Source organism: Anomalospiza imberbis, chromosome 19 (assembly GCF_031753505.1).
Source record: "Anomalospiza imberbis isolate Cuckoo-Finch-1a 21T00152 chromosome 19, ASM3175350v1, whole genome shotgun sequence".
Classification (NCBI taxonomy): Eukaryota; Metazoa; Chordata; class Aves; order Passeriformes; family Viduidae; genus Anomalospiza; species Anomalospiza imberbis.
The window spans coordinates 6,257,770-6,285,650 of record NC_089699.1 but is presented as its reverse complement, the minus strand read 5'-3'; the positions used below and the strand labels follow the sequence as shown (position 1 = coordinate 6,285,650).

The 27,881-nt window shown below is 47.4% G+C and overlaps 2 protein-coding genes and 1 long non-coding RNA gene across 7 annotated transcripts; 2 read left to right on the top strand and 1 right to left on the bottom strand.

Moving 5' to 3' along the window:
* Window positions 1-653: 653 nt before the first annotated feature.
* Window positions 654-20,237, bottom strand: WDR45B (WD repeat domain 45B). 5 transcript variants are annotated; one of them, XM_068209366.1, is made up of 11 exons: window positions 14,944-14,962; window positions 14,305-14,443; window positions 10,504-10,578; window positions 8,686-8,787; window positions 7,986-8,073; window positions 7,371-7,465; window positions 5,848-6,038; window positions 3,875-3,960; window positions 3,073-3,174; window positions 2,446-2,567; window positions 654-2,132 (listed from the first exon to the last, which is right to left on the bottom strand). In XM_068209366.1, the coding sequence occupies exons 2-11, from the start codon at window positions 14,351-14,353 to the stop codon at window positions 2,026-2,028; spliced, it is 1,017 nt and encodes a 338-aa protein (XP_068065467.1). In that variant the 5' UTR covers window positions 14,354-14,443; window positions 14,944-14,962; the 3' UTR covers window positions 654-2,025. The 5 variants fall into 5 exon arrangements, with proteins under 5 accessions (XP_068065467.1, XP_068065470.1, XP_068065466.1 ...); XM_068209369.1 differs by lacking the exons at window positions 14,305-14,443; window positions 14,944-14,962 and adding an exon at window positions 20,098-20,237; XM_068209365.1 differs by lacking the exon at window positions 14,305-14,443 and having other exon boundaries at window positions 14,944-15,083.
* Window positions 6,008-7,370, top strand: LOC137485110 (uncharacterized). The gene is made up of 3 exons (XR_011005181.1): window positions 6,008-6,116; window positions 6,304-6,421; window positions 6,507-7,370. It is a non-coding gene; the product is annotated as an uncharacterized lncRNA (long non-coding RNA).
* On the top strand, window positions 20,189-27,881 carry FN3K (fructosamine 3 kinase). Its single transcript, XM_068209375.1, has 6 exons — window positions 20,189-20,335; window positions 21,294-21,445; window positions 22,722-22,813; window positions 23,660-23,742; window positions 24,975-25,097; window positions 25,857-27,881. The coding sequence occupies exons 1-6, from the start codon at window positions 20,189-20,191 to the stop codon at window positions 26,193-26,195; spliced, it is 936 nt and encodes a 311-aa protein (XP_068065476.1). The 3' UTR covers window positions 26,196-27,881.

Sequence of the window (27,881 nt, the reverse complement as noted above, 5' to 3'; positions counted from 1 at the left end):
TAGCACAGGAAATGTGAGCTGGATTAGGGCATTCCAGGGTTACTGCAGCACTGCGGGCTGCCTGCACAGGTGTGTTGTTTTCATTCCTGCTGCCACCTTGGAGCAGAGGTTTAGGGAAAACTTTGCACCTTTAGAAGAGTTTAAACGTTCTCCAGAAATGTGTTGTTAGTCTCTTGTCAGCTCCAGGATAACAGGAACAGGAGGGCTGGGGGTTGGTGCAGCAGCAGCTGAGGCCCAGCAGAGCTGTTGGAGCAGAGGCAGGGGCTGGTGGGGGAGTTCAGGAGTTTCCTGGTGCTGGGACCATGAGCAGCTCCCAGCTGCTCATGGGGGATTTCCACCGCCCGGGGGGAGCAGGCTGCAGCGCTCCCCTGGCGCATCCTTCTCCAGGAGATGACAGTTCCAGGTCCTGCTGCTGGTCCAGCCCAGCACGGGGGGAATGGTGAGGTAAGTGCTGAACAAGAACTGGGTTGCACTGGGAAGTTGCACTTATTTTGGGACAGACCACAAGGTGCATGTCCCAGGCAGTGGCCCACGTGCTCCTGTCCCCTCCTCATGCAGCAGATTCAGCTCCTGTCCTTCACCAGCCACCACTATTGACTCACATGTTTATTCCCCCAGCCTGGAGCAATGGAAACCATGGCTGTGACCATCAGTGAATACAGCAAAGTTAGTCACTTTTATTTAAAAGAAATAACATATTACAAATAAGTGTGCAAAACAATTCTTGTGGTTAAATACGCATAAAAGCAACATGCAACCTTGACATCAACATGGTAAGTTAGTCCTTAGTAGGTTACATGACACTAAAAGGGACTTGTCAAAGTTAGAGTTTGCAACTGAAGTCACCGAGTGTCAGGGCTGAAGCATCTGTGAGATTAGCTTTCAGAAGAGCAAGACCTCCCTGCCCCAGTGTTTAGTGCCACAGACGCCGAACGTGGGGCCATCTCATGTTCTGGGTTAGGAGCTTGTGCCTTAGGTCAGCAGGAAATAGGGTAACAATTTTTGGGGAAGAGTGTACAAGTCTAACCTACCTGTCCCTGGGCCAGCAGCAATAGTATGCGACAGCTCAAAGGGAAAAAAAAAAGTCAAGTTTGCAAGTTTAAAGCCATTGCAGACATGGAACTTCCTGCCACCTTGTTCAGTTCTCGTGCTGGACACGGCCATGGCCTCTCCAGCCTCCCAGCTGCAGCAGTTTGGCAGTAGTTTGGCAGCAGTTTCACAGCTGTCACACCAGTACCGACTGTTGGATTATGGAAGGAATCGGCTCTACAGCTACAGGAGCCCTGGGTGCTTGCTGTGCCCACACAGGAGAGGGGAGTTGGGTCAGCCCTTGCCCAAAGGTGCCTCCAGATGCTTCATGGAGTTTGGCACCTTGGACAAGTAATGCTGATCCCTCACCTGAAGCAGCACTGGCAGAGGCCACACGACCACCACCACCCAGCGCCGGGCACCAGGTCAGAGGACAAGCAGGACTTGATCTACAGGTGTCCCTTGCTCCATACTTGTCACCTTCTCTGTTCCCTCAGCTGTGCCAGGGGAGGGAGGGAGGAGGCAGGACTCCTGGTGGAGAGAGCATGACCCCAAGTGTTCCCCTGCTCCCAGCCATGCAGTGGAAGTAAAGCAATGCCTAAAACCTTCTGGTTTCACATCCCCTTTCCTAAAGCCAGCCAAAGGTGTGGACAGCCCCTGCAGAGCTTTCCCTGTGGCAGGCACTCTTGTTGGAGCTACAGTCATGTCACAGTCTAGACTAAAGAGAAACCCAATAGGTACAAGCTTGTTGAAAGCCACATCTTGAAAACTTGAGTTGGTGACAGTAACCCAAAGAGATTTTAATGATGAATACTTGCAGAAACGAGAACAAACATATGCAGTCCACTACTTCAGAGCTGCTTGTGATCATGTTGAGCCAGGCTTCTCCATGAGCTCTGCTGAACTTCTGGATCAGTGCTGGGCACTCAGATTCTGTCCCTCAAAGGCGCGGGTGGCCGAGGCAGTGCTTTGAGCCGTGCACTCCCCTCCCCTCAGTCAGAGCTTGTCGTCTGTCATTTCTAGGAACTGAGCGTACACATCCCTTGAGCATTCCCCTTTTTGGTTGAATAAGAACTTGTAGTAGCTGCCATCTGCACATATTGCTGCAACACAAACAAGCAGGGTCAGGGGGCTGTGCCAGAGGTGTTTTCCTTTGCTCCAGCATAAGCTGTCCTTCAGACTCACAGAGGTGTTCTGGAGGGACCCCTAAGCCACCAGCCCTGTCTCCCTGTGCTGTGCCAGCCCCGTGCTGTGCCAGCCCCGTGCTGTGCCTCCCTCCTTGGGCAGTGGGAGCAGCCAGAGCTCTTGGATGACAGGGACACAGCCCTGTCTCAGCTGAGCATTCCCTCCCTCCAAGCCAGCACAGTTCAAAGCCTGGTTCTCCAGCCAGAACCTGGGGACGCCTCCAACACTCACCTATGACAGCATTTGGCTCTGTTCCAAAGGCACAAATGCACGGAGAGCCTGAGGGAACCTGGAATTTGGAAAAACTCCATTTGGAACTGAAGTATTTGGGGAGAAAGGTGGCAGAGGCCAAACTGAAAGAGAAAACAAAAAAAAAAAAGACGTTAACAGGTTGGTGTTGACTAGGGTGGATTCAGAGCTGCTGGAGTGATTGAACAAAGTGCAGGTTTCACTTGATTTTTTACTGGCTTTTTATTTGAGTAAGAATCAGATAACCTGAGTAATTTCCCCTTGCAGGAAGGGAAACACTACAACTACCTTGCTGGCTTTAAGTGACTGCAAAAACTGCCAGAAGGATTGATTTTTAGTAGAGGAAGGTGTCCACAACATATGTTCATCCAAGGTCCACTAAAACCTACACTGACCCTCTACTGAAATGCTACAGCCCCTCAAAGGACAGCAGGAACTCGGCAATTACCAGAGATTAATAAATCTGCAGCTTCAGGCCAGCCCAACTGATAAAGCTTTCCACCTTCAGCAGTGGGAGGATTTTGCTGCTGAGTGACATGGCCAGTGTTCTAAATGCAATTCAAAGCTCAAGGACCACCCCCCAGGGCTTCAGATCGGCTCCATCCCTACCTTGACTGCTTATTTCTTTTGGGGTCTTCTGCAGCAAAAATGTGGACTGTGCCGTGGTCACTGGAGACGCAGATGAGGGAAGCATCCTGGTTGAAGTTAATACTGCAGAGAACACAGACAGCTGCAGGATTTCTCCTGGGACAGACCCACAGCCCTGGCACAGACAGTTGTGCTGCTGCAGTTGTGCCAGCCCAGCAGGCAGGGTGGTAACAGCCAGGGCTGCTTTGGGATGAACGGGCAGCTCTCAGAACAGGGCCTGCGGTGGCAGCAGCAGCAGCCCCGACATGGACACCACTGGTGTGGGTCACTGTGACACTGCTCTGCTCTGAGGAGTGGGCAGAATGTGCAACTGCTACCCCACAGCGGGGCTTGGCAGAGGAATGGGAGTTTTCATGGGGAACGGGCAGAGGGTTTCCCTGCTCCTGGGACAGTCACACCTCTGCCCTGGGTGCTCCCCTGCACACAAGGATGTGGGCATAAAGCTCCCCTTGCCCCCGAGCTCACCCCAGTCCCCCTGAGCACTGTACAAGTGCATCAGGACACTCCCTGGGTGTCAGTGGGAAGTTCAGTATCCCTCAGTTCCCACCTGGGTTGAGGAGAGTCATGGCCTGGCAACAGCCACAGCTCTGTCCCTGGTCCTGTAGCCTGTGCCAGGCCTCACAGAGCTCCCAGCTCCTGCCTTCTCCCAGCAGTGAGCCCAGAGGGAGATGCAGAGGCAGCCAGGGTACCACAGCCATCCTGTGCTGGCTGAGGGGCTCAGCACAGCCAGACCCACAGATGGCACAGAAGCAGCTGAACGTACCAGTATATATTGGCTGCTTGTGATCCTCGACGTAGCTCCTGGATTAAATGCCCTGATGAAGTATCAAATATTCTTATGAGGGTCCCCTTGGAAAGGAATCAAGCATTGTATTAGGAAAGGCAGAAGACTGTCTTTACATCTGTGCAGCCTAATGCACCCTATGCATCTGCACACATCTGCACACATCTGTGCACCCTAATGCACCTGCACAGAATGCACCCTAAACTTTTGTCTGACCAGCATGCCCCTGCACCCACTGCTGGGCTTTTCTTCTTGGTAGATTAGCAAACCTCTCTTACTTTGGGTTAAAAACACTAGTTTCCCCCCACACCATCACCACAATGTTATAATGCCTCAGGGTCCAATCTTGTCACTTTTAGTTCAGTTCCTAGGCACTGCTGCAGCCCTGGCCCTGATTTGCAGACACTGCCTGGTGTAGAGTGTGCCCAGGATCTGTGGGTCACTTCTGCCATGCTCCCCTCAGTACTACTGCGTTTTTCATTGCTGCTGTGCAGTTCTTTCCCACTAAGTATAATCAAGCTGTGGCTGGTCTTCTCTTAAAACCGGTTCAGTTGACATAACTCAGAAGAATCAGTTACCACACACTTGTGATCTGTGTTGATCCAAATCTGAGGCACTGCCCAGTCAGGTGACAGAACACTGCACTGGGAAACTGTCCTTCAGCTGGAGCCACCCAGCCTGACAGCAGAGCTGCAGAACGAGCCAGGGTGTCTCAAATAAAGTGATCGACAAATCAGTGCTGCTTTCCTCTGATGATGACTGGGTGTACAGTGTAGGCATCACCACCTGCAGCTCCTGTGACACACCTGGTTAACAGAGGCAGCTCTCCAGTCACACGCCAGGAAATAACTACCCAGCAGAGAAAGACTTGGTAAACATAGTTCAGTTTTGATTAAGAGACAGGCTTGAGATGTTTGCTGACTGTGCTCAGACTCCTAGTTCAGCTGGAAAATAAAAGCTGCTTGAACTTCTTCTCTATGCAAAACAAGGAATGTTTAATACAAACGCAGCAGATAATGGCTCTATTTAGCAATGGAGTTGGCAGCTTTTAGAACTCTGTTTAGAAGACATGAAATCATTAAGCTTAAGAGAGACTTGGGATACATTTTCTTTTTTTAAACTGTTTGAGTGACAGGCTGGGCAGTAGAAACTATGTGAAACAGAGACTCGTTGGATTAATTTGGCTTGTCCTTAAGAAACTGATTTCAGCTGAGTGGAAGAAGGCAGCAAGAGCTCTGCTTGCCTCAGGGAGATGGGTCCATCTGCCTGATGCTCCCTGGGGAGACGAATGCCCTGGCAGCTCCCTCTGTGGCTCCCAGGGAGAAGGCAGCTCCGTGTCGTTTTCTCTCTGCCTCAGCCCAGCACAGGGGATCTGCACTGCACCCTAAGTTCATGTTCTTGTCAGTGTCCTGTCTCTTCAGCCGCGTGGAAGACGTGGCCACACGCTCCCTTTCTGTGTGAGGGGGCAGCCCACCCTGTCCTGCTCTGTAACAGGAGCTAAGCCAGAGCAGAACACAGCCCGCCAGTACAACTGAACTGTTTACAAGTATTTCTTTAGCCAGTGGGTTTGGAGTGAATTTAAGCAGAAAACAATAAAGCTGATAAATGTACATAAGCTCCCCCCACAAATGCTTTTTTAAAAAAAACTAACAGTATCTCCTGAAGAACACATCAAAGACATGAACCTACTTGGGCCAAGTTGTGTTGAAATGTCACTGAAGAATCACTGCTACAGCCAGCTAAAACAAAGACTACCTCAGGCACAGCCCTTGGCTGTCAGCTGTTTGGGCATCCCAGAGGAGCAGGGAAGACAAAGACTGAGAGTGCACAGCTCAGTGGCAGCTTTTCCCACTAGGTATTTCTCTGTCTTTCCTCCAAAGGATGTGACTTGCTATTTTATCTCACTACACTGGAACACACAGTAAGCCAGAGGCAGGGGACATCATTCTTACTTTTTCTGATGCTGTTGCAATTCTTGTTCCCTGCAGGTTTAAAGCGATGCAGCTCAAGACTCCTTCATGAGCTGGGATGTCCACAGGAGGCTTCTCTGTGTTAGCCAGATCCACGATCTGCACGTGCCCAGTGTGTGTTCCAGGAAATGCAAGAAGAGAATTATTACTATTTGGACAAAGGACACAGAGACCTGAAAGACAAAAAAAAAAAAAAAAAAAAAGAACAAGAACAATTGGATCATTTCCATAACCTAATCAACTTTTCAAATGTAAGTTTCTAAAATCTTGATAATTTCAGGATAAACAAACACTGATGGAGTAAATCCAAATTTCATTTTAATGGTTAGTGCCATTACATTAATTGCTAGTCCCAAAACATCGTCTGCCCATGAGTGCAGAGCACAGTTAAGCAGAGGAGTAGCATAATTTTAACTTGCTATCATCACTTTATTTCAGTGTAATCCAGCTGTGGTTATCCAGAATCTGGGTGATTTTGCAGATCAGCCCAGTCAGTCAATTACATCAAAGTTATTTAAAGAAGAAGTAAAAAGGTCTCCTTAGCAGCTCAGAAAGGGTAAGAGTTTATCAGAGATGACATCTGAGCTTCTGCTCCATCAGTGAAACTATTATTAATTTGTGTTTCAACCTGGTTCTTACAGCACTGGCACTTTTTTCTTTGTAATATTTTGTGGCCCATTTAAGGTAAATCACACCAATCCCAGGTGTTTTGCGGATGCCAAGTGAATTCCTGAAACCTCAGAGCAAGAAAAAAACCTCCTCCTGCTGCATCCCCTGCCTGTCAGTCAGTCAGGCTGCTGGAGCTGCGTGCAGGCTGGGATTCCGTAACAGCCATTCCATGTTTGCTCCAGGCAGGCATGAAAACCCTGAGATGGGGATTCCAATCCTGTATAGTGTGGTGGAGAAAACACCCTCCTGACATCTGAGCTGCTCCTCTCCACCAGTCAAGCACTGCCTGCACCCCTTGTTCCACGTGCAGCACGATCAAGAAGTGTTTGCTCCACCCTTGCTGACACTCCTCCAAGCCACTGCCAGCCCTGCAGAGAGCCCTTCACCAGCTCCTTCTGCCATCACTGAATGAGCCCCTCCCCTTGGTTCAACAACAGCCACAGCCAGGCCTTGCTATTTAAAAAGAACAGAATCTGTTTGCTCACTATAACAGGAGAGTTTGCTTAACACCTCTATTAGGAAAGAGAAATGATGCACTTCATTGGAATTTGTGTTTATAAGTAACCTTCCAGTAAAAATACAGGTTCTTTACAGAAGCATATAGCTCTTCAAAAATCTCGTCTATAACATGAGCACAGGAAACAGCTTTTCTGGGCCAAGTATTTATAAATTCTAATAAGCATTCTATAAACACAACAGCATCTCCAAAGGACACAACTGCAGTGCAGTAAGTGTTTAATGACTTCTGAAGAACTGACTGAGGCAGCTGAAGATAAATGGCATGTCAAGAACACAATAAACTTGCTTCTATTCCCCAGCCCACACGTACAACTAACCTTTAGGGTTGTAGCAGGTTTCAAAGACGTGCAGCTGGTGGGGATTGTGTGTGAAGGTGAAAACTTTAATCATTGAGTCCAAGACAACCACAATTCTGAAACAGACCAGAAGTTCCTGTGACTCGGTGGATAAAACAGGGACACAAACATTCATTCAGACCTGCAAAGACTTTCAACTGATTTAATAGCCACATTCTTCCTGCCCTCCCCCACAAGAGACTCCCAGCCTTGCAGCAGCCACGCAATGATAAGCCTGCAAAGCACTTTTATCCAGCCCTTCCACCCACACATACACAGACTCCAGCTGTTCACAGCTGCTCTTGCTCCAGGGATCTGCTGGAATTTTCTTCACTCCCCTCCACACCTAGAAAACCAGCAGGAGCCACAGGAGAATATTTCCCTACATCAGGGGACCAGGAAGTCTTGTAGGCTTTTCACCAAGGTTTCACATAGCAGTATACTTAAACTGTGGCCTGTTTACACCTGATACTCTGACCCCAAAAGCCTGTTTCAATTGCTGCTGTTACAGCAGGATCTTTTTCTTTTTACAAGCAGCTGGGAGTGAGTAGGAGCACGGAGCCAAGCTGGGTGTCTGGACCCCTCTGCTGTACCTACCTGTCTCTTCGCAGCTTCACTGCTTTGACTTCTGTGGAAAACTCTATCTCAATGACAGTCTTCTTCTTCAGGTCATCCCAGATCATGACTAGAACAGTGCAGAGATTGCATTAGACCATCAAGGCATATTCAAAGATCCACAGCTCCCTTATAACAACTTGCAGCTCTCCAGCAGTCTGATCAAGAGGTCCTTAACTGTCTGCAGTTAAGCAGCTGCAGACAGGCATCCTGCTGACCAGAAGGCATTGAGCCACTACGTATCAACCCCCTCTCTCACACTGTAACTTGTGCAGGCAGGAGCTGGTCAACTCCAACCACAAAAACTGACAATAAAGATATATTCTTCTAAAGAAAAGCAGCTAATTTTCGGTTGCTCTGAGGGTTATGGAAGAACTAATGCAGCAGTTGAAAAGAGTAGTACGTTTTCCTACAAAGCATGCCAGGCAGGGAGCCTCCTGCTCCTTGCAGAGCTCGCTGTGGGAAGGTCAGCAGGCCTTGGAGAGCAGTCCCTGCAGGTACCAGCCTGTCAGCACTGCACCAGCAGTGATGCAACTCACTGCACCACGGTGACTTAACCTGCAGCAGCATCCCCTTCACCCGACCTTCGGGACCTCAGCTCAGGGCCCTGCTGTGGGAGCTCTCTGGGCAGTGTCACGCAGGGCCAAGGCAGGCCTTTGCAGGCTCCACCCCTCAAGCTCACCTTTGTTGGGTGGGTACTTCGGCTTTTTTCCTCCACCTACTAGTGCTAAATAGTTGCAACGAAACAACATTTCCACATGGCCGACACCACCTTCTAGAAACTCTGCAAGACAAATATTTTATTTGAAGTGTCAGAACTGGTTAAATTGCCGTCTAATTTTTACCACTGTTACAAGAAAAGCTTGTCTTATCCAGCACATTTCTCAGGTATCTGAGAAGAAGAGTATCTTCCTACCCTGGCTGCCCTTAAAAACCAGAGAATGTGGATTCCTTGAAAGTTCTTCATACTGGAGCAGTAAAGCCTGGATTTCATACAAGCCCTTGTGGTTTCCTCAACAGTACTTCTGAGTGCTGTTTCCTTCCTGAACAGTTGTACTTGAACACTACCACTTTCTGCACCAGATCCTCCTCTTGACTCCATTAAAGCATTTAAAGCAGGGCAGCCCATTCTGCTATGAAGAGGTGTTCTCACTGTGACAAAAAGGTCTACAGTATTAACAAGGGATAACCCAAAACAATTTAAGAATGTGTCATGTGTTCTGAATCTGTGTTAGAGCGCTGAACCATTGCTTGGATGGGAATTTCTTGGAACTCCTGGATGCAAGACAGACAAGCTGGGGTTGCAACAAGATTTGGTTTCATACTGGGTTACAGAGAAAACCAAATGGACAAGCTCCAGCTGGGAGTGTCTTGGGCAGGTTTAAACCTACATGAACAATGAACAGGATCTCTGTGTGCCTAGGCAGCCAGTTCAGTGAGAGCTCTCAGAATCCACAGGGAAAAGGCAATCTGACTCATAAGAAACTTTTCACCAGAGGAGTCCTGGAAGTATCTCCATCCAGAGCTGCTGGCAGGGAGAGTTTCAACAAGCACCTCTACAGGACTTCAGGCCAAATCCCGACTCTTTGAGCACAGAGACACAAGTGATAGTCCCAACGCATGTTGCTTATGGAAGAATTTACTGTTAAGAGCAGAAAATAGTTTGTCAGCTTTGGCCATGTGAAGAGTGACTAAAATCCTGACAGCAAGTAGCAAGTGAAAGTGTGCCTGATTTTGCAGGAATTGTTAGTTTAAGTACATTTTTCCTCTTATTAAATCCCTTTTCTCACCACAGGCTGAAAGTGCTGAGAAACCTGTTTAGCAGCTCACTTCCTATATTTAGGGTTAGAATGACATGGCTCAGTTTCAGTTTCCCATATTTTGACTCAGTTTTGTTTGCTTTCTGATAAGAAGTTCAACTGTTAACACAGCTCATCTCCTGACTTCTGTTAAGACACAGGAGTAGCTTTACCATATTAAGATCCTCCCAAAGTTTTCAAGCACACACAGAAGGTAAGATTTAGAGCATTAGAGGTCTGACCTCTCAGTGCTCTTGCAGACAATACTCTTGAGTATGAGAAATGTTACACTGAGATCTCCAGGAAAAAGCCTGGAGTCTTACTGCCACACTGGATCATCCAGATCAGCACACAAGAACAGAACAACTTCTGATGGCTGCAGGGAGCGACTCCTCCTGCTCGTAAATACCCAGGAAATGCCTCTCCTACTGAGGCTACAAACAGTAGCAACAGCAAACACAGCTCTGCCAGAAGCTGAGACAAATTCCTCATCAGCCAGCTGTGCAAATTAACAGCACAGAGACTTTTGACCAGCACGAGTGAGAGTCCCTGTGGGACCAGCAGGAGCTGCCTTTCCTGAGGCTTTATTCAAAGCCTTCCAGGGATGGAAAAGTGAAAGCTGAGCAAGAATCGGTCAGGAAAAAATGAGAAGGCTGAGCTTCCAACACAGAGCAGCATGGTGTAATAAGTAAGTGTTTTACCTTGTTTCTCTTTTTCTTTGAGTGGATCTGCATTATAAACTCGGAATCCATTTTCCATTCCACATGCAAAGCATCCTGTGGTAAAAAGCACATATATACAGTAATTGCCAGATGCACTCAAAAAGGAAGCAAGAGCCAGAGGGTTAGGAAAGCACTGCTCAGTGACTGCATGGTTACACTCAAGCTGAAGAGCACTCACAGGCTCTGTTAGTGAAAATCTTCCAGAGAAGTTGTCCTCTACGCTGGCCTGGTGGAAATGTCTTGGTATTGGTTTTAGGCAGGTAAGAAAACAACAGAAGGGAAGGAAACCAATTCCCAACCTACCTGGAACCTGTGCCATGCACTGGAGTGCAGGAAACCAGCATCTTAATGTTTATAGTCCAACAGTTATGAAGTGAGCTCCCTCCTTTCTTAATAGATCCAAATTCACCTCATGATTACAACTCTGCTGTGGATGTTTGCAGAGCACAGTGCTCATCAAACAGCTTTTCCAACTGTGTTAACAAGAGCTGACTGCTGTACCATGCCAACAATTATATGCCAATAGCTGAAGTCTAACCCAGGACATAAGCAGAAGCCTGATTAAAACTCTCTGGAAAATAATTGTAGTTACTTTTTCATATAGAAGTATGTGCTTCTTTAGTGGAATCCATTAAGCTGCCAGTCCCTTGTCCTGGTCACAGGTGAACACAGGCACTGGTACCAAGAAATGCCACTGTGAACTCAGAGCAATGACAAGCCACCAAGAAGCTGCTGTCACTGGCAGCACCCTGAGGGCAGGTTGGCTGCTCACAATTTTTGTGTACTGTACCAAAAATCCAGTTAAAGATCTCTGAGGTACTGGAACATAAATTCCAGTTATTCTGGTTCTATTCTTATGTACTGCAATGATTTGCACCCCTCAAATAAAAGCTGAGGAGCTCTGTCTAAACACAACCCCTCCCCAGACTCGATACTCCAACAATCACAGGGCACGTGGGGGAAGAAGACAAAATACAAAAACCTATGCCCTTAACCCAAAAGACTCCCAGGTACAACTTCACCCTGTCCAAGATACTGTAATAAATTAAGTGCACAAAGTTCTTGTTTACATAGATAAACACACACACAAAGTAGATCATGTGAATGTAATAATTGTAGCAGGATTAGCAACCATATTGCCATAGGCTTTGATATGAACCCTGTTGACTTTCTCTCCTCCCCCCTCAGCATTGATTTGCTCTGGCAGCCGGGTCTGTAAGCGTGAGCTGCTGTGATCTCCCAGCACTGGGACAGCCAGGGAGCAAACTGCAATGGAAACCTTCCCCTCTACATGAAGCACTGCTGTACAGGATGAGAACTGATCTGCTCCTCACAGCTGATCCATGTAATTATTTTCCAGCTACAGTTTTCTACTCCCATATTGTATTTCCAGGAAAGTCAAAGGGAAGAGATGCTGAAGCTGTTCTGCAGTAAGAAAGTGCTGTAAGGTTTGAGTTGTGCTGATCCCAGAAGCTCCTACCAACCCAAATGCAGCATTCCTGATGCAATCAAACACACACTTTACACTTCCTGCAGCACCACTACAGCTTTCTGCAGGGCCAACCTCGTGAGTAAGACGTGGGCTGCTTTAATGCCTTGGGAATATCCACATTTTTAACTGAAGACAACACAGCAGAACATGGGGATGTGAGTAACAGTGAAATTCCCCATGTGGTCGATCACTACCCACAGAGATAGGAAGCTCTCAAGCACGGCAACCCCTGAGTCAAAAAAGAGAAGAAAACCCTACAGGATGTTTCCTGTTACTGCTTCATTTCCAGGTTACAGGAGCAGCTTTGAAGCTTGGTCATTCCCATCTGACTGATTTCTGTTCCACTGGAATCACAAATTTGATGGCTACAGCTTGTAAGCCCTTCCATGTGAGAGCTGGAAGGGGCTGTCAGAGGAGGGAAAGCTTCCTTAGGTTCACTTCCTTCCACAAGAAGTGCACCTCTCTTTTTCTGAAGAAGGGACAGATGAGCTTAAAAGCCACTGAGTTTTTTAAAAACATGTAATGATTACAGAGATATTGCCTGACCCACAGTCACACCTGTTCCTACAGTAAAAGTGCTTTTTGCTAACAGTGGCAGGGAGACCAGAGTGAGTTTTGTTCCTCCAAGTCTGCAGGAAAAGGAAGGGTTAAATTAATGTGTTGGCACAGAGAAACCTGCAGGTTCTGGGCCTGAGGCCCCACAGTGGCAGTAGTGGAGCACAGGGAAGCGATGATGGCCAGCACCGTTTCTGCCATGGTGGTTTTCCTGGCACCATAAATGCTGTGTAAAGCCAAGAGCACAGGAGCCTACCAAAATTCCAGCCTACTGAAGAAGAGTAAATATATAAGTCAAGTGTTTCCACACCAAAACAAACCTACACCTCAGTCTTCAAAGCAGCTTTAGGCTGCAACAGTGACAGTCAGCAATTTATAGGTATGGCCATTTATTATGATGTTTTGTCTCTTTATTTCTGAAAAGCACTTTAGTGTCCTTCTCAAAGAATTAGGAAAGGATCTGAAATCAGGAGCTCACAGTCCTGAAATTAAGAAGATAAAATCAGAATATTCTGACTTCAAACAACTGACAACTTCCATTTCCTTGCGTTACATTGTTTCTTTACTTTTTAATTTAAAGCCTAAAAGTAGCAAAGGCACCTGCTATAACACCAGCATCACTCAAGTCAGAGCGAGGGAGGCCCATGGCAGAACAACCACAGCTGCTTTATCACTTGCCAGTCAGGGAGATTCAGCCCCAGAGAGACTTCTTGGATGGCTCCTCCTGTTCTCCCATCCTTGTGGGATCGGCCAGTCTTAAATTACTAGGAAATTAGGTTATTGTGGCACTACATGCAGACACCCACACGTGTGAGCTTCAGCACTGCAGTGACTCACGTTCTGTTCCCAGCAGAAGCAAGAAGGAAGCAGGGAGCTTTCCCTCCTCTCTGCTCTCCTTCAGCTGGCCAAACATCACCTGCCCTTCAGCACTTTACAAGAGCCCTAAACTCATAAAAGGTCACTGAGTTACCGGCAGTGCAGCGTCATCGTTCCTGCCAGGAGCAGCTCCAGGAGCTGACAAACAGAAGCCAATTGTGGTTTTTTCTTCATGTTTTTTGTCATCACTCAATTGCCTGGCCAGCTGAGGTGGGATGGGACATGAATACTGCCAGCTCACAGATTCCCAAGACAAATTCCTCAAGGTGCTTTGGATGTGATATCATTTGAAAAGGGGGGGTGTCTTGCATTTATTGCAATGGAATTAAGGGAGCCTTCATAACAAACAAATTTTACACTAAAATGATGATCTAAAGGCATTTTGCAATAAAAGAGAAACTTTTCTTCTTACACAGCTTTACAGACCAAGCACCAAATATCACTGCTCCATTACAGACCCTGCAGATCTGAAATTAAGCTCATCCTCAAAAACCTTTTCCCTCTCCGTTGGAGAGGCAAGATGAAAAAAAGTGCAGAGCTACGAAGAAACAAACAATTCTATTCTTTTCATGTCTATGGCATAGCAGGGAGAGAGCTGCCAAGATGCTCTCACCTCATTACCTGCTTCATGTGCTACTGCCAAGATGTCATCAGAGACGTTTGACTAAAATCAACAGAATAATTCATGTTTACACACAACTTCAACAGCGTCAGCAACAGGTACATGAGCTGTACGTGAGCTGCAGTCTAAGACAGAGGCTGCAAGAGCGTCTTAAGCAAGAATATTATTTGTTAAGTCAAAAGGATGTTACAAAACAATGGGCTTCTACTCCTTATTCCACAAAAATGACACTTACTCATAAGACTGGTGCTATTTTTGTCTTGCCAAAGCAGGATGAGGAACATGCACCCCGTTTCTGGAGCAGGCCCTCTTCCCCTCTAACAAAGGGAAAAGATAAGCCAAGGATGCACGGGGGCTGTTGTACCAGTGCTCGCCTGCCAGCGTGATCAGTAGTCTTAACCACAGTTTTTAAAACACAAACCAGGTAAAAAGAAAGAAAAAAGCAGTTACACCACTCATTTTGAATGTGGAGTACTTACACGGAGAAAGGGGCTGAACAGTGAGCGGTTCCCAAAGAAGCCCCTGAAGCACAGGCTTTGAGGAGCCCGACGGAGCCACACCCGGTGAGCAGCCAAGCGCAGCAAGCCCCAGCCAGCCGGGTCCTGGCCCTGCTCCTTCTCCCGTCACCCACCCACCCATTGGGCTCTCCGAAGCGCTGGGCGCACACACACCGCACAGCGCTACAGCAACGGAGAGCCACTCGATCCTCCCGCTGCCCGCGGCCTTCCCGGCTCCTTCCAGCAGCCGCAGCCCCGGGACGCTAGCGGGACCCCGCAGTGACCGGTTGGGAGCCGCGGCAGCCCCTGGCCCGGCCCCGGCTCTGCACCGCCGCCCCTCCGCGGCACCACCCGGCTCCCCGGGCCCGCAGCCTCACCGTGGTCCTGGTTGAAGCCGGCGTAGAGCAGCCCGTTGCCGTGCGGGTTGGCCGGGAGCAGGTTCATGGCTCCGGCTCGGCCCCTCCGCCCCCGCCCCTCACACCATGGCGGCGCCCGCCCGCCTCAGCCCCGCCGCGGGAGCCCGGACCGAGCCGGGCCGAGTTGAGCCCGAACCGAGCCGGGTCCCGGCCAGCGAGCCCGCGGGAGCGGGGCCGGACCGAGCCCGGCCGGGCCGAGCTGAGCCGAACCCGCCCGAGCCGGGCTGAGCGGAGCGGAGTCGGGCCGAGTCCCGCCGGGCCCAGGCGGACAGGCCGGCGGCTGCTTCCGGCCCTGCCAGGCACCGCCGCCGAGCGCAGAGCGCAGCCAGCCGCCGGCGGGAGGAGCGCCGAGTAGTCGAGCGCCGCGGGCATGCCGGAGGGAGTGCCAGGAGTGGACCGGGAATGACCGGGACTGACCGCCGGGCCGGAGGGGAAGATGGGTGGCCTGGGCCCCTCCCAGCTCCAAAGGACGGTTTGGTAAAAGCTTTCCTATCAAACCAGTAAAAACACAGGAGTTGCGGTTGGAACCCGCTAAAATAGGAATTCCCTGACTTGACAAAACCCCAAACCAAACCCAACTACCAACACCACACATACGTCTTGAAAATGTGGAAGTGCTCGGGAACCGAGGCCCTGAACACCCCAACTGGACTCAAATAGTAATTTCACTTCAAGCAAGATGATGGAGCCTGGGGGCCTGGTGAGGCCCCTTCTAAGCCGGACTATTCCATGGCTGTATGGTGAGCTGGAGCCCAGGCCTGGTGTGCTCACACCAACAGCAGCTATTCCCCGGCCTCCTGTGCGTTCTCCTTGCCGTGCTCGCTCTGTGCCTCCCGCTGATGCTGCGTGTCGGATTTGTGACCAGCTCTGCTGGGAGGTGACCGCAGCTTTCCGGGGCACAACCGCTGAGCGCAGCCCCGGGGCTCTGCACAGACCAGCTGCTAGAGTATTCCTTGGCTACTCATAGATGCATATAAAATAGAATAATCACATTGCATCTTGATGAGATTTTGTTTCCTCGGGCAGCCAAGAGGCTGGGTAATGTGAAATAACAAACCCTTTGCTTTCTTTATAGCTTCTCCTGCCCAACTAGAGCCCCAGGCTTTACTTAATCCACGTGGGATTGCTGCAGGCGTTACCAGGAGCGAGGAGTGCTGCTCCAGCCTGTCCTTACCTTGTGTTTATCGTGGCTGGCAGGAGGAGCAGAGACTCTGGCCTTGGGGACTGACACACATCCGTGGAAATGCTCCCTCCAGCCAGGCATTGCTCCTGCATAGCACAGAAAGGGACCAGGCTGCTGATGGAGGAGGCCAAGGGTAAAATGTGGAAGAAATGAACCAGTGAACAGCCGTGTGCATGGGACAGAACTGCTCATGCTGTGCCCGGACACTGGGCGGGCATGTGCTGAACTCTGGGTGTCTCCGATCCAGCTTTAACCCCGCGGAGCTGCAGGCAGCCCTGCCCGTGTGCGCCCCGGAGATGCAATTTCAACATCCCGACAGCTCCGTCCCAGCGCTTCCCGGAGCTCCCCCGGCACTCAGCCCAGCGGGCGGAGCCTGCTCGTAGCCGGGGACCGAGCCCACGGGAATTCCTTCCCCCGCACGGGGGTTTGCGGGTTGGGCTTTCCCTGTGAGCAGACTTGTTCTGCTGGCACTTTTCTTTAAGCTGATGCACTGATTGCTGCGGGTGCGGCACTGCTCTGGCACTCTGCTGGCCGGAATTTTTACACCCACAGTGGTGATCCAGGAGGAACATCACAGACTCTTGGTGGTATCTCTCTCTCAGCGGTGGGGACGCTGATAGGAAACTGGGATGAAGCTGCACCAGTTCCTGAGCAGGAGGAGTCACACAAGCCCTTCACACATGAAAGACCTGGCTTGAGATATTCTTCCACGGTTCAGGTAACCTTTCTGTAGACAGATGTTGTCTCAGAAGCCTCATATGATACTTAAAGGCTGAATTCACTTTCCTGGTATCTAATTCAGGTATATTGTTCTTCAAATTCTTCTAAAGGAAGATAAAGCCAAACCTCCCCAGTTAAAGAAACCATTTCTAAAGAATCTGAAGAAAGGATTTATTTTTCAGAAACATTCAATTTATTTACTTTTTGAAATAATGTTCTTCAAGCCGTGTTTCTTTTACCACAGTGTCTGTGGCATTTTTGTCCTAGGACTTTCTCAGAGAGTGGTATGAAATGAAACTTATTCTTACAGGAAAGTATTTAACCTACAAATTAATTCCCCAGAGTATTAAAAACCATACAAAACCATTTATCAAATTAATTACATACCCTAAACCTTGTTGTCCATGTGCATAATAATTATAGGTCCATTTTTAGCTTAGTGAAGTTTGTCTTCAAAAGTTACTGAGGGAACTTCACAAGGAATTCAAATGCACAATTGTAGCACTGCAGAATTTGTCACACTATTGGTAGAATTTAACTGATAAGTAAAGTCGTTAAGTATATTTAATACATTTTATTGTATTGAACACACTTTAATTGTGTTTAATATATATTCATTTTGTTTAATGCATTTTAAGTTCCTCTGCCTGACTATTCAGACCCATAACTCATTTTTATATTTTTAATCATTTGCAAAAAAATACAGGATTTTCTTTTATTTTTATTAGTAATTCACAGATTTCATGGAATTAAGAATTTAATCTAATGGTATTTACGACCTGTATAGAAACACACAACATAGTGAAACCAATGCATATCAGAAACTAAAATGCAGAAAATCCAGCAGCAGGATGTCATGTCCTTTCGGTGGCATTGGATGTGTCATTCATCCCAAAGCAGCATTTCTGTGGTGAGCACGCTCTAAAATAAGACTTCACGTTCTAATTTTTGTCGGTGTGGTAGGCAGATGGAGCGAGCGCTGCCATTAAACAGGAATCCGTGTCTTCGAGTCTGGAGGGCCACGGGGCGCTTGTGCGGAGTGGGGAACAGTGTCAGACTCCTGTCACACCGGGAACAGCCCCCCATAACACCGGAACAGCCCCCCATAACACCGGGAACAGCCCCTCATAACACCGGGAACAGCCTTCCCTCTCAGCAGGAACAGCCCCCCATAACACCGGGAACAGCCCCCCATAACACCGGGAACAGCCTCTCATAACACCGGGAACAGCCCCTCATAACACCGGGAACAGCCCCTCATAACACCGGGAACAGCCCCTCATAACACGGGGAACAGCCCCTCATAACACCGGGAACAGCCCCCCATAACACCGGGAACAGCCCCTCATAACACGGGGAACAGCCCCTCATAACACCGGGAACAGCCCCCCATAACACCGGGAACAGCCCCCCATAACACCGGGAACAGCCCCTCATAACACGGGGAACAGCCCCCCATAACACCGGGAACAGCCCCCCATAACACCGGGAACAGCCCCTCATAACACGGGGAACAGCCCCTCATAACACCGGGAACAGCTGCCCATAACACCGGGAACAGCCCCTCATAACACCGGGAACAGCCTCTCATAACACGGGGAACAGCCTTCCCTCTCAGCGGGAACAGCCCCCCATAACACCGGGAACAGCCCCTCATAACACCGGGAACAGCCCCTCATAACACCGGGAACAGCCCCTCATAACACCGGGAACAGCCCCTCATAACACCGGGAACAGCCTTCCCTCTCAGCAGGAACAGCCCCTCATAACACCGGGAACAGCCTTCCCTCTCAGCAGGAACAGCCCCTCATAACACCGGGAACAGCTGCCCATAACACCGGGAACAGCCCCTCATAACACCGGGAACAGCCCCCCATAACACCGGGAACAGCCCCTCATAACACCGGGAACAGCTGCCCATAACACCGGGAACAGCCCCCCATAACACCGGGAACAGCCCCCCATAACACCGGGAACAGCCCCTCATAACACGGGGAACAGCCCCTCATAACACCGGGAACAGCTGCCCATAACACCGGGAACAGCCCCCCATAACACCGGGAACAGGCCCCCATCCCGGCGGGAACAGCATCCCCTCACACCGGGAGCAGCTCCCCATCCCGGCGGGACCAGCCGCCTCTCACACCGGGAGCAGCCCCCCATCACTGCGGTGCCAGGTCTCCCTCGCACCGGGAGCAGCCTCCGTAACACCGGGAACTCCTGTTCCCATAACAGCGGGAACAGCCTCCGTAACACCGGGAACTCCTGTTCCCATAACAGCGGGAACAGCCTCCGTAACACCGGGAACTCCTGTTCCCATAACAGCGGGAACAGCCTCCGTAACACCGGGAGCGGCCGCCCCTCACTGCAGGATCAATGGCCCCTCACACCGGGAACACCTCCGACACTGCAGGAACCGTTCCCTCACACCGGGAGCGGCCGCCCCTCACTGCGGGATCAATGGCCCCTCACACCGGGAACACCTCCGACACTGCAGGAACCGTTCCCTCACACCGGGAGCGGCCGCCCCTCACTGCGGGATCAATGGCCCCTCACACCGGGACCCGGCGGTGCCGCTCAGCCGCGCTGTGCCCGCAGGTCCCGTCCCACAGCCCGGCCGGGATCTCCCCGTCCCCACGGCACGGTCCGGCACCGGCAGGAATTTCCGCAGGTCCCGGTCCCGTCCCGCAGCCCGGCCGGGATCTCCCCGTCCCCACGGCACGGTCCCGCACCGGCAGGAATTTCCGCAGGGAATCGTGGGCTCCAGCCGGGCTCCCCGCCTGGCTCATCCTCCTCCCCGCACCCCACCCGGCCGATTAACGGATTTAATCACATCCTTTTTGGGCTGAAGCTTTGGATTTCACACCAAATGCCCCCCATACAGCGCTTGTGGCCGTTCCTGGGGCTGCCTTCATCTTCCCTCTAGTGGATCGGCCTAAAACCGCTCCTCCGCAGGCGATCCCGGAGCTCTAGAGCGGCTCCAGACTACAAATACCAGCAGCTCCAGCACCGCTGAGAGGCCCCAGGACCCACCTCTCCTAGAATAACCTCTCCAGTTTATTGTAGCAAATACCTATAACGAATTTTATTTTTCATGTATATGTGTAAAAGCCCACGGCAAGCAAAGCATTTTGAAACATTCTCTCTGGCTGAGCTATTTTTTTAGCTGTGTTCTTTAAATTTTTTTTCCTGTGGTGGGTGGCCCTTCCTACCTCATCGCAGAGTGACAGTGACAGAAGGACCCAGACCTTTAATCCTGTTTCGCAGCAGGCTTAGCAGAGGAGCGGCTGCAGCAGCCTGGAAATGACCATGGAGAAGATCCTGAAGGCAGAGCTGAACACCAACCTTCTGAAGGCACTGGGGAGCTCTGGGGGAGGATGCATCAGCCAAGGCCAAACGTATGAGACTGACAGAGGACGGGTGTTTGTGAAAATCAACCACAAACCTCAGGTCAATGCCAGCAGATCTTATAGTTGCATAGAGATAGCTTTTTATTTTAAAAGCAGCTGCTCGTTAATAATACATAATTATTTCAGTTCTGAGTTTCCTTTTTAAAGCTGAGTCTGTTTTATATCCAGAATTAATGTAGCAGGTTTGGTTAGTGTGAAATGCAGTGTAATGCAATGTGATAAACCTCAACAGCAGGAATGAACTGTAATTCCTGTAAAAAGGAGGCCAAGCACAAAGCTGTTACTGTGGTACTTGGAGTTTGGAAAAGCCCAGAGCTGACTTTGCATTCACTGCATTCCTTTTCATGTTCCTGTTGGGAGGATTGATAATGGGAGGGCACAATCAGGGGCCAGTGCTAAAACTCACGTATTATCATTAAAGCTACAGAAATTTCAAACATCCTCGTTGCTTTTGGCATTTCTAAAAGTAAAACTTGCAGCTTCTCAAGCCAAACTCTTGGCTTTTCTATTACTAAATTAATACTCGATTGCTTTTTCTAACACCACAGTGCATCAGAAATTTGCTTTATCAATATCAAAATCATCCTAAACTGCTGTAAAAAACAGCAGCTTTGCTTCAGAAATGCAGAGCACACGCTGAGTGTTTGTGCTGTCATCTCCATCCACTGGCCTGTGGGGAAAGAGGAACCAATTTAAGGGCTCTGTGTTACCTCTTTTAGCAGTGGCCACATTGTCCTCAGAGGCGCTGTTGCATCCAGGTAGTTTGGGGTCTTCATAAGCAGCTGGAAATCAGGGTGAAATGTGACATATCCTACAACCCTGGAATGAATTTAGGAAAAAAAAAAGCAGTTAGGGTTAAGGCCCTTAAGTCTTCCTGTGTGGACTGAAGCTTTGCTGCAGCTCTTTTATCAAGAGGAATTAACTCCTTGCCACTTTGTCAGAAGTGCTCATTGTAGACATCCATAGTTTAGCCCAGGGATATTCTTATTCCTTGACAGGCTAGAAAAATGTTTGAAGGGGAAATGGCAAGTTTGGAAGCGATTCAGAAAACCAACATTGTGAGAGTGCCTCAGCCCATCAAAGTGATTGACCTGCCTGGAGGAGGAGCCATGTTTGCCATGGAGTACCTAAAGATGAAGCACCTCAACAAGTATGGCCATGCATCTCTTTTTACTATGTTTTGGGACTTTTTTTTTTTTTTAATGTCTTACAGTCAGCCAGGAAACTTCATGAGCAGAGTTGCTTTATTCTGTCAGAGACAGAGCTTTTCTCTGTTGAGATCTGTGTTTCTCTTGCACATGTTAAAATATATATGTGTGTATGTATCTGTATATGTGTGCACACACTCCTTGTCCATATTTTGCTTTTCCTGCTCTAGAAATGGCTGTCACTGCTCATTTGTGTGCTGCTCCACGTGTGCTGAGATGCTGCTACACTGAATTTAATCACAGCTGAGCTTGGCTCATCATTCTCTCTTGAGATTTTTCACTGGAGTTTCTTTTCCCAGCCCAACAGGTTTCTTTAACCTTACAGGCTGTTTATGTCTTCGAAACCCCTGCTTCTCTCTGTAGAATCTTCCAGTATGATTTAAGCCAAGATTAAGTTAAGATGATATGAATCTGCATTTCATCTGTCAGCCAACCTGAACTGGAATTCAGGAGTCATGTGGTGCTGAAAACAGATTTTCAGTAGCACTGCTGTGTTCCAGGCCTCCATATGGGAACAGTGTCATTGCTATGGCTCTTCTGGCAGCTGCTTGTCCAACCTATTTATTTTATTTGGGACAATAATTGCAATTCCACAGCCTCCACAAACAGATTATTCCAATCCATCCCACTGTTCCTAGAAAGGATTTTCCAATGTCTAACCTTAGTCCTTCTGGTTGCAATTTTAAATCCATTATTTTCCCCCCATTCTGGGCATGGAGAAAAAATTAGTTTCCATCCTTGAAACTCCTGTTAAGATACCTGTGGAATGTTTCACTGGTTTTTAGTTGTCTTGCCTTCAGCTTTAGGCAGCCTTGACTCAATCCCTGCCTATGGTTTCTTTTTAGACTTACCCTTTCAACTGCTGCTCAGCTGATTTGGAAGGGTAAAGCCCAACAGGAGATACCATGTTCTGTTCTCTGCTGATAGTGGGGCTGATATAAGGAGGAGCGCACCATCCTCCTGCCCTTTCTGTTCCTGTTTATACAACCTTGTGTTCTCTTTACCTTCCTTGCAAGACCATTCAGTGTGTTTGTTGTGTTATCTGTCTTCAGAGCTGTTATTAAGTCATTTGCTCCCTGTTAGGTGCTTGTGAAATTGATGAAGGTTCTATGTTTGCCAAAAATAGCCTTGGTCATATTTAGTTGAGGGTTTTTTTTTTTTCCGGTGTAATATTTGTTCACTTGTTCCAGTTTCATTTTGGTTTATTTAATCCTACAGATACTCTTCAAAGCTGGGAGAGCAGATAGCAGAACTTCATCTTTATAACCAGAAACTTGGAGAGAAGCTGAGGACTGAAGGAAGCACAATTGGTAAAGCATTGATGTAATGTACTAAACCAAAAAGGAAGCAATTCCTTTGGCTGTGGTGCAGCATTGCTTTCAACTTTCCTAAGTCAAACTGGCAATTTGTACTCTTCCTCAGTGTCAGTGAAAACTTTCAGCCTCATGCACTCTCTTAAAATGTTCTTGAGCTTACAGAAATCCCATTTTTTGCTTGCTGTTGGTTTAGATAATTTAATGATTACAGAATATTGTCCCTTAGTAAATGCAGAATTAAGCTCCCCTTTGAAGATGTTGAGGATGACATTTTTGAACTCAAATAAGTAGCAAAATATTCAAAAATTGCTGCTCCTCAAAGTGAATTAAAGCATAAAAGAAAAGAAAATCAGCTATATAAAGAATTATTTTTTTGAGTTGTTGCTATTAAAATCTCAAGTGCCAGCCTGTATCTGTATTGTTCCCATGACTTCAGAGTGGACTGGGTCTGACTCTTAGTGGTGGACAAATTATAATCCATTATTTTTGAGTGAAGGCCAAATTACTGGCAGGCCCCAAATAATGTATGACTCAAACCTAAGCCACAATTAATGGCAACATGTCCAAGTGCCAGAAGAGCAGATTGTGACTCTTATTTGGGCTCCTTTCCTGAATGTCCAACTCCTTCATGCAAAGGAAACTCACTGACCATGGCTGACTATGCCTCCATTTCCATTCAGCATCTTCAAGTTCAAAAAATTTCTTTCCAGCTTTAGAAAGGGTTGTGACCATGAAATAAGTGTAACTTATTGCTTAAAGTTCTTTTTCCTTTAAGTTCTGTGTTTGCAAACTTTACCATGTAAAGATCTCAAATCCCCTAATAATTCCTTTGTTCTGTAGGAAAAGGAGCTGGTCACTCCGAGGCCCAGTTTGTGGATCAGTTTGGATTCCACACAGCCACTTGCTGTGGTTATATCCCACAGGTATGATCTGTTCCCCAGCTGTGAAAGCCAACAGGCACTTGCAGAGGTCTGTAAACTCCTCATACCTGAGCTTGCTCCATTTGTCTGCAGCTTTCTGACCACAGCTTTGTTTTCCCTGTTCCATCCCTGGTACTGTGCATGTGGCCAGCAGGCACGGTGGATTGAGTGAGAATTTGGAGTGATGTGGTGGTTCTTTAGCTTGGTGATATTTAAAGAATTCAGTGTCCCTTCACATACCATATCTTGGTTTTATTAACCCTACTATATGGATCTCTGCACTGCTTTTGGAAAGCCTCATCATGCAACAGCTCATGAGACATTGGAAAGGGCTCTTGGAGAGGAAAGGGCTCTTGGAGACAATCCCACCATTTTCTGGCTCTGCACGTGTCAGGATTTCATTCTACAACAACTGAATGAACCTCCAGCATCTCAAACTCTTTGCTGTACAGCTTTTCACCAAATTAGAAACATGTTACCTGTGACATTCACATTCTCTAGACAGAGAGACATAATTCTGTCTCAGGATTTCTTAGAGTAACACAGAAAGAAGAAGAGAAAACAATCTTTATCTCAGCTTCTTTGTTTTCCTCATGTAGAATTGAGTCTAGAGATTGTTTACTTGAAGTAATTGCTTGATTAGATTCTAGTGAAAATTGTTTAAGTTTAATGACTAATTAGATCTAGCCGTGTCTCGGACGCTCAGCAGAGAGTCATGAGTTTGAGTTAGATAAGTAAGAAGTAAGTATGCAAATAGTAGAATATCTCTTTAAATAGTATATTAATGTAATATAGTATAGTTTTAATAAAGCTATCCTTCAGCTTTCTGATCTGGAGCCAGACATCATCATTTCTTCCCTGAGTTGAGGTTTGCCACATTTTTACTATATTACCCAGTAAAAATGAATGAATACTTCTGCATTTCCAGAAAGATTTGAAAGATGGCATTGAACACTGAAATGATCTTGCCAGAAACTTTCCCTCTAAAATACATTTAAAAAATGAGGATGAAGGAAAACAGCCATAACCTTAACTTATATTAAAGAGAGCCCCACCAAAGTGTGGTGGGGAGCAGCACGCCCAAAACAAAACATCTGATGTCACTGTGCATTGGTCACTGACATTGTCCAGGCCATTGTGTCAGCACTGAATGTTTTAACTGGATCTCTCTTATGAACACTGAATAAAATTGTGTGTTAAAACGGTGTGTGACAAACTTGTGCTGTATTTTCCAGGTGAATGAGTGGCAGAGTGACTGGCCATCCTTCTTCATCCGTCACCGACTCCAGGCTCAGCTGGATTTGATTGAAAAAGATTATGGAGACAGAGAAGCCAGAGAACTCTGGTCACAGCTAAAAGTATGAACCATGTTTTAAATCTGTTTTCTAGAATTTCAGAAAATGTGTATCAGTGGGAATGTAAAGGTGTTTTATAAGGGATTTGCCCAGCTTGGAATGAAGAGCAGGGTCTGGATGAGCTTCACAGTGGGTCCAGCAACACTGTCAGCTGAACAGAATTCTTGTTACTCTTTCAATTTGTATAGATAGTGGGAAAAGCCCCCTGTAATTCAGCACGAACATTTATTTCTGAGAATACAGCTAGTAATAATAATAATATGGTTAATCCTAAGAGCTTGGTGTTATGAAGTGTGTGAAATTCTGCTGCCTGGACAGATTTGTATTTTACCTGGCCCAGGCTGAGGCTGGTTCAGGCTTCCATGCAGCACTCTGGGAACACCAGGGATGTTCCCCCTCTCTTCTGTTCATTGGTCCAGATGCTTACTGCAATCCTTTTCGCCATTGAAACTTTTTAGTTTAAATGAAGTTATTTTATATTTCTCATGACAGCCAACAGTATCCATGCCTAGAAACAATACATCAGTACCAGGTGTTGATACTAGACTGTGAATTAAATGCTTTGCTGAGCTTGGTCAATAACAATCCAGAACATTTATCACTGGGTTGTTCTTGTTGCCATCAATGTCCAAAGCACTCCATGAGGGCTGAACACAGGCAGCATTTGGCCAGCTTAGGCTCTAACATGCTACAGTACTTTATTTAATTTATTATTTTCTTCAAAACTCTTTAATTGTTACATGTCTGTTTATGGTTTTTCAGCCAAAGATTCCTGAAATGTTCTGTGATGTAGAAATTGTTCCTGCTCTCCTGCATGGGGACCTGTGGGCAGGGAATGTGGCTGAGGACGACTCCGGGCCGATTATATTTGACCCTGCCTGCTTCTATGGCCATTCAGAATTTGAGCTGGCCATTGCTGGAATGTTTGGGGGATTCAGCAGCTCTTTTTTCTCTGCCTATCACAGTAAAATACCCAAAGCTCCAGGATTTGAGAAACGGAACAAGTTGTATCAGCTCTTTAATTACATCAACCACTGGAACCATTTTGGGACGGGGTACAGGGGCTCCACCCTAAACATGATGAAGAAACTTCTGAAGTAACCAGGTACATTTGAGAAATTCTGACACAGTCCCCTAGGAATGAGCAGCCCCAGCTCATCCCAAGTAGCACAAACTCAGAATTGATGGTAAAACACCTGCTATGGGGAAGGTTTAATGCAGTTTGAGCCACACTAATTAAAGGCAATTTTGTAATCTTTAACTTGGGCACTAGTTTCCCTGCACAGATTCCTCCCTGCTGACGGAAAGGGCTGCACTGTTTGTCAAGGCTCCACTGGCCTGGAAAGCAGCACGACAGTCAGCCTGCCCTTGCTCTCTCACCTCATAGCTGCTGTGCTCCCACAGTTGTTCCACAGCAGCATCTTCCCAGTCCTGCTGCTGCTCCAGCAGCAGATTGTTATGGAGAGCTGCAGCTGTGGGACAGAGGTGCTGGAAGCAAGTTCTTGTGTCTGCCCTTGTTTGTTCTGGTTTAGCTTTCTGTCTGTTCACAGCCCTTTTCCCATTAATATCTCCATGGTCTTCTGTTTCCCTTTCCTTTCCTTTTGCCTGTCAAATGTCCTAATCCAAAATTTCAGTCAGATTCTGTGAATCTGAAAACATTCTTTTTATAATTTAATGAGTAGACAAGGCCCTTTAGCTGCATTTGGCAAACATATGTAATTAATAATATTTCTACTATTTATTTTAATTTAATGTAATTTACTCACATTCATTTTTCCTTGCTAGAAGAACTGAAATTCCAGTAGTATTTTCTGGAAGGATGTCCAGCTCCTTGGTAATTAACTGTACAGGTAGAAGTAAGCTGTTACCATTCGAAGTTGATAATAGCATTTCATTGTTTTAGTGTGATATTTCAGTGTGCTGTACTACAATACATATTTAAATAATTTTGTAAAAAGACAGCAAAATGTGGGAGGAAGGCTCCGTGGTTGGGTGAGAAGAAGCACCTGTGGCTGCTGGGTTGGTTGGTGCTTGGCATATTTTCAATTTTAGAAAATGAGTGCAGTGGGCAAAGCTGGTCTGTTGTGCCACCACTGGGTTATGGAAGGAGCAGTGTCAAATCTGATGATTTGTAAGGGGTTTTATTGTTCCTTACTGCTTTATTTTTACAGAAAACACAGACAGTGGGAATTTGGGGAGACAAGTGTTCAGCAAAGATACTGGTGCACAGTCTGAGCTAGGGTACATTAGTGACTCTGGGGGGGTTAAATGGAAGTGACAAGGAGAGTAACAGTAAGTGCAGTCCCACAAATATGAATTAGAAGATTTGGGTAAGAATGACCTGAGTATTCAGACTTCAGATGGTTGGCATGACTCATACTAAAATATTATAGTAAAAATTGCTCAGATATATTTAGACTTTTCTTAACTTTAAATGGTTGTGCTATAAAGATTTAACTAAGTTTAAAATTTGATATTGTAATTGGTTTAAAACAATGCACTTTGCTCTCTGTAAATATGATACAAATAGTGAAAAATTTTTACTTTCTTTGAATCAGGGGAATCTGTCACGGTTGGTTATAAAACTTAACAGAACTAAAAGAGTGGAAAAGTGGAACAGTGGGGTTAGAACACAGTTGGGATTGCAGCTGATGGCTGGAAGATCTAGGTCTGAGCAAAGTGCACGTGCACTGGTGTTTATGGATGTGAACAAACCCACCTGTATCACACTGGGAAGTACTTGTGAACTCAAACTTCTTCTCAAATAAAACACTTGCCTTGCAGAAA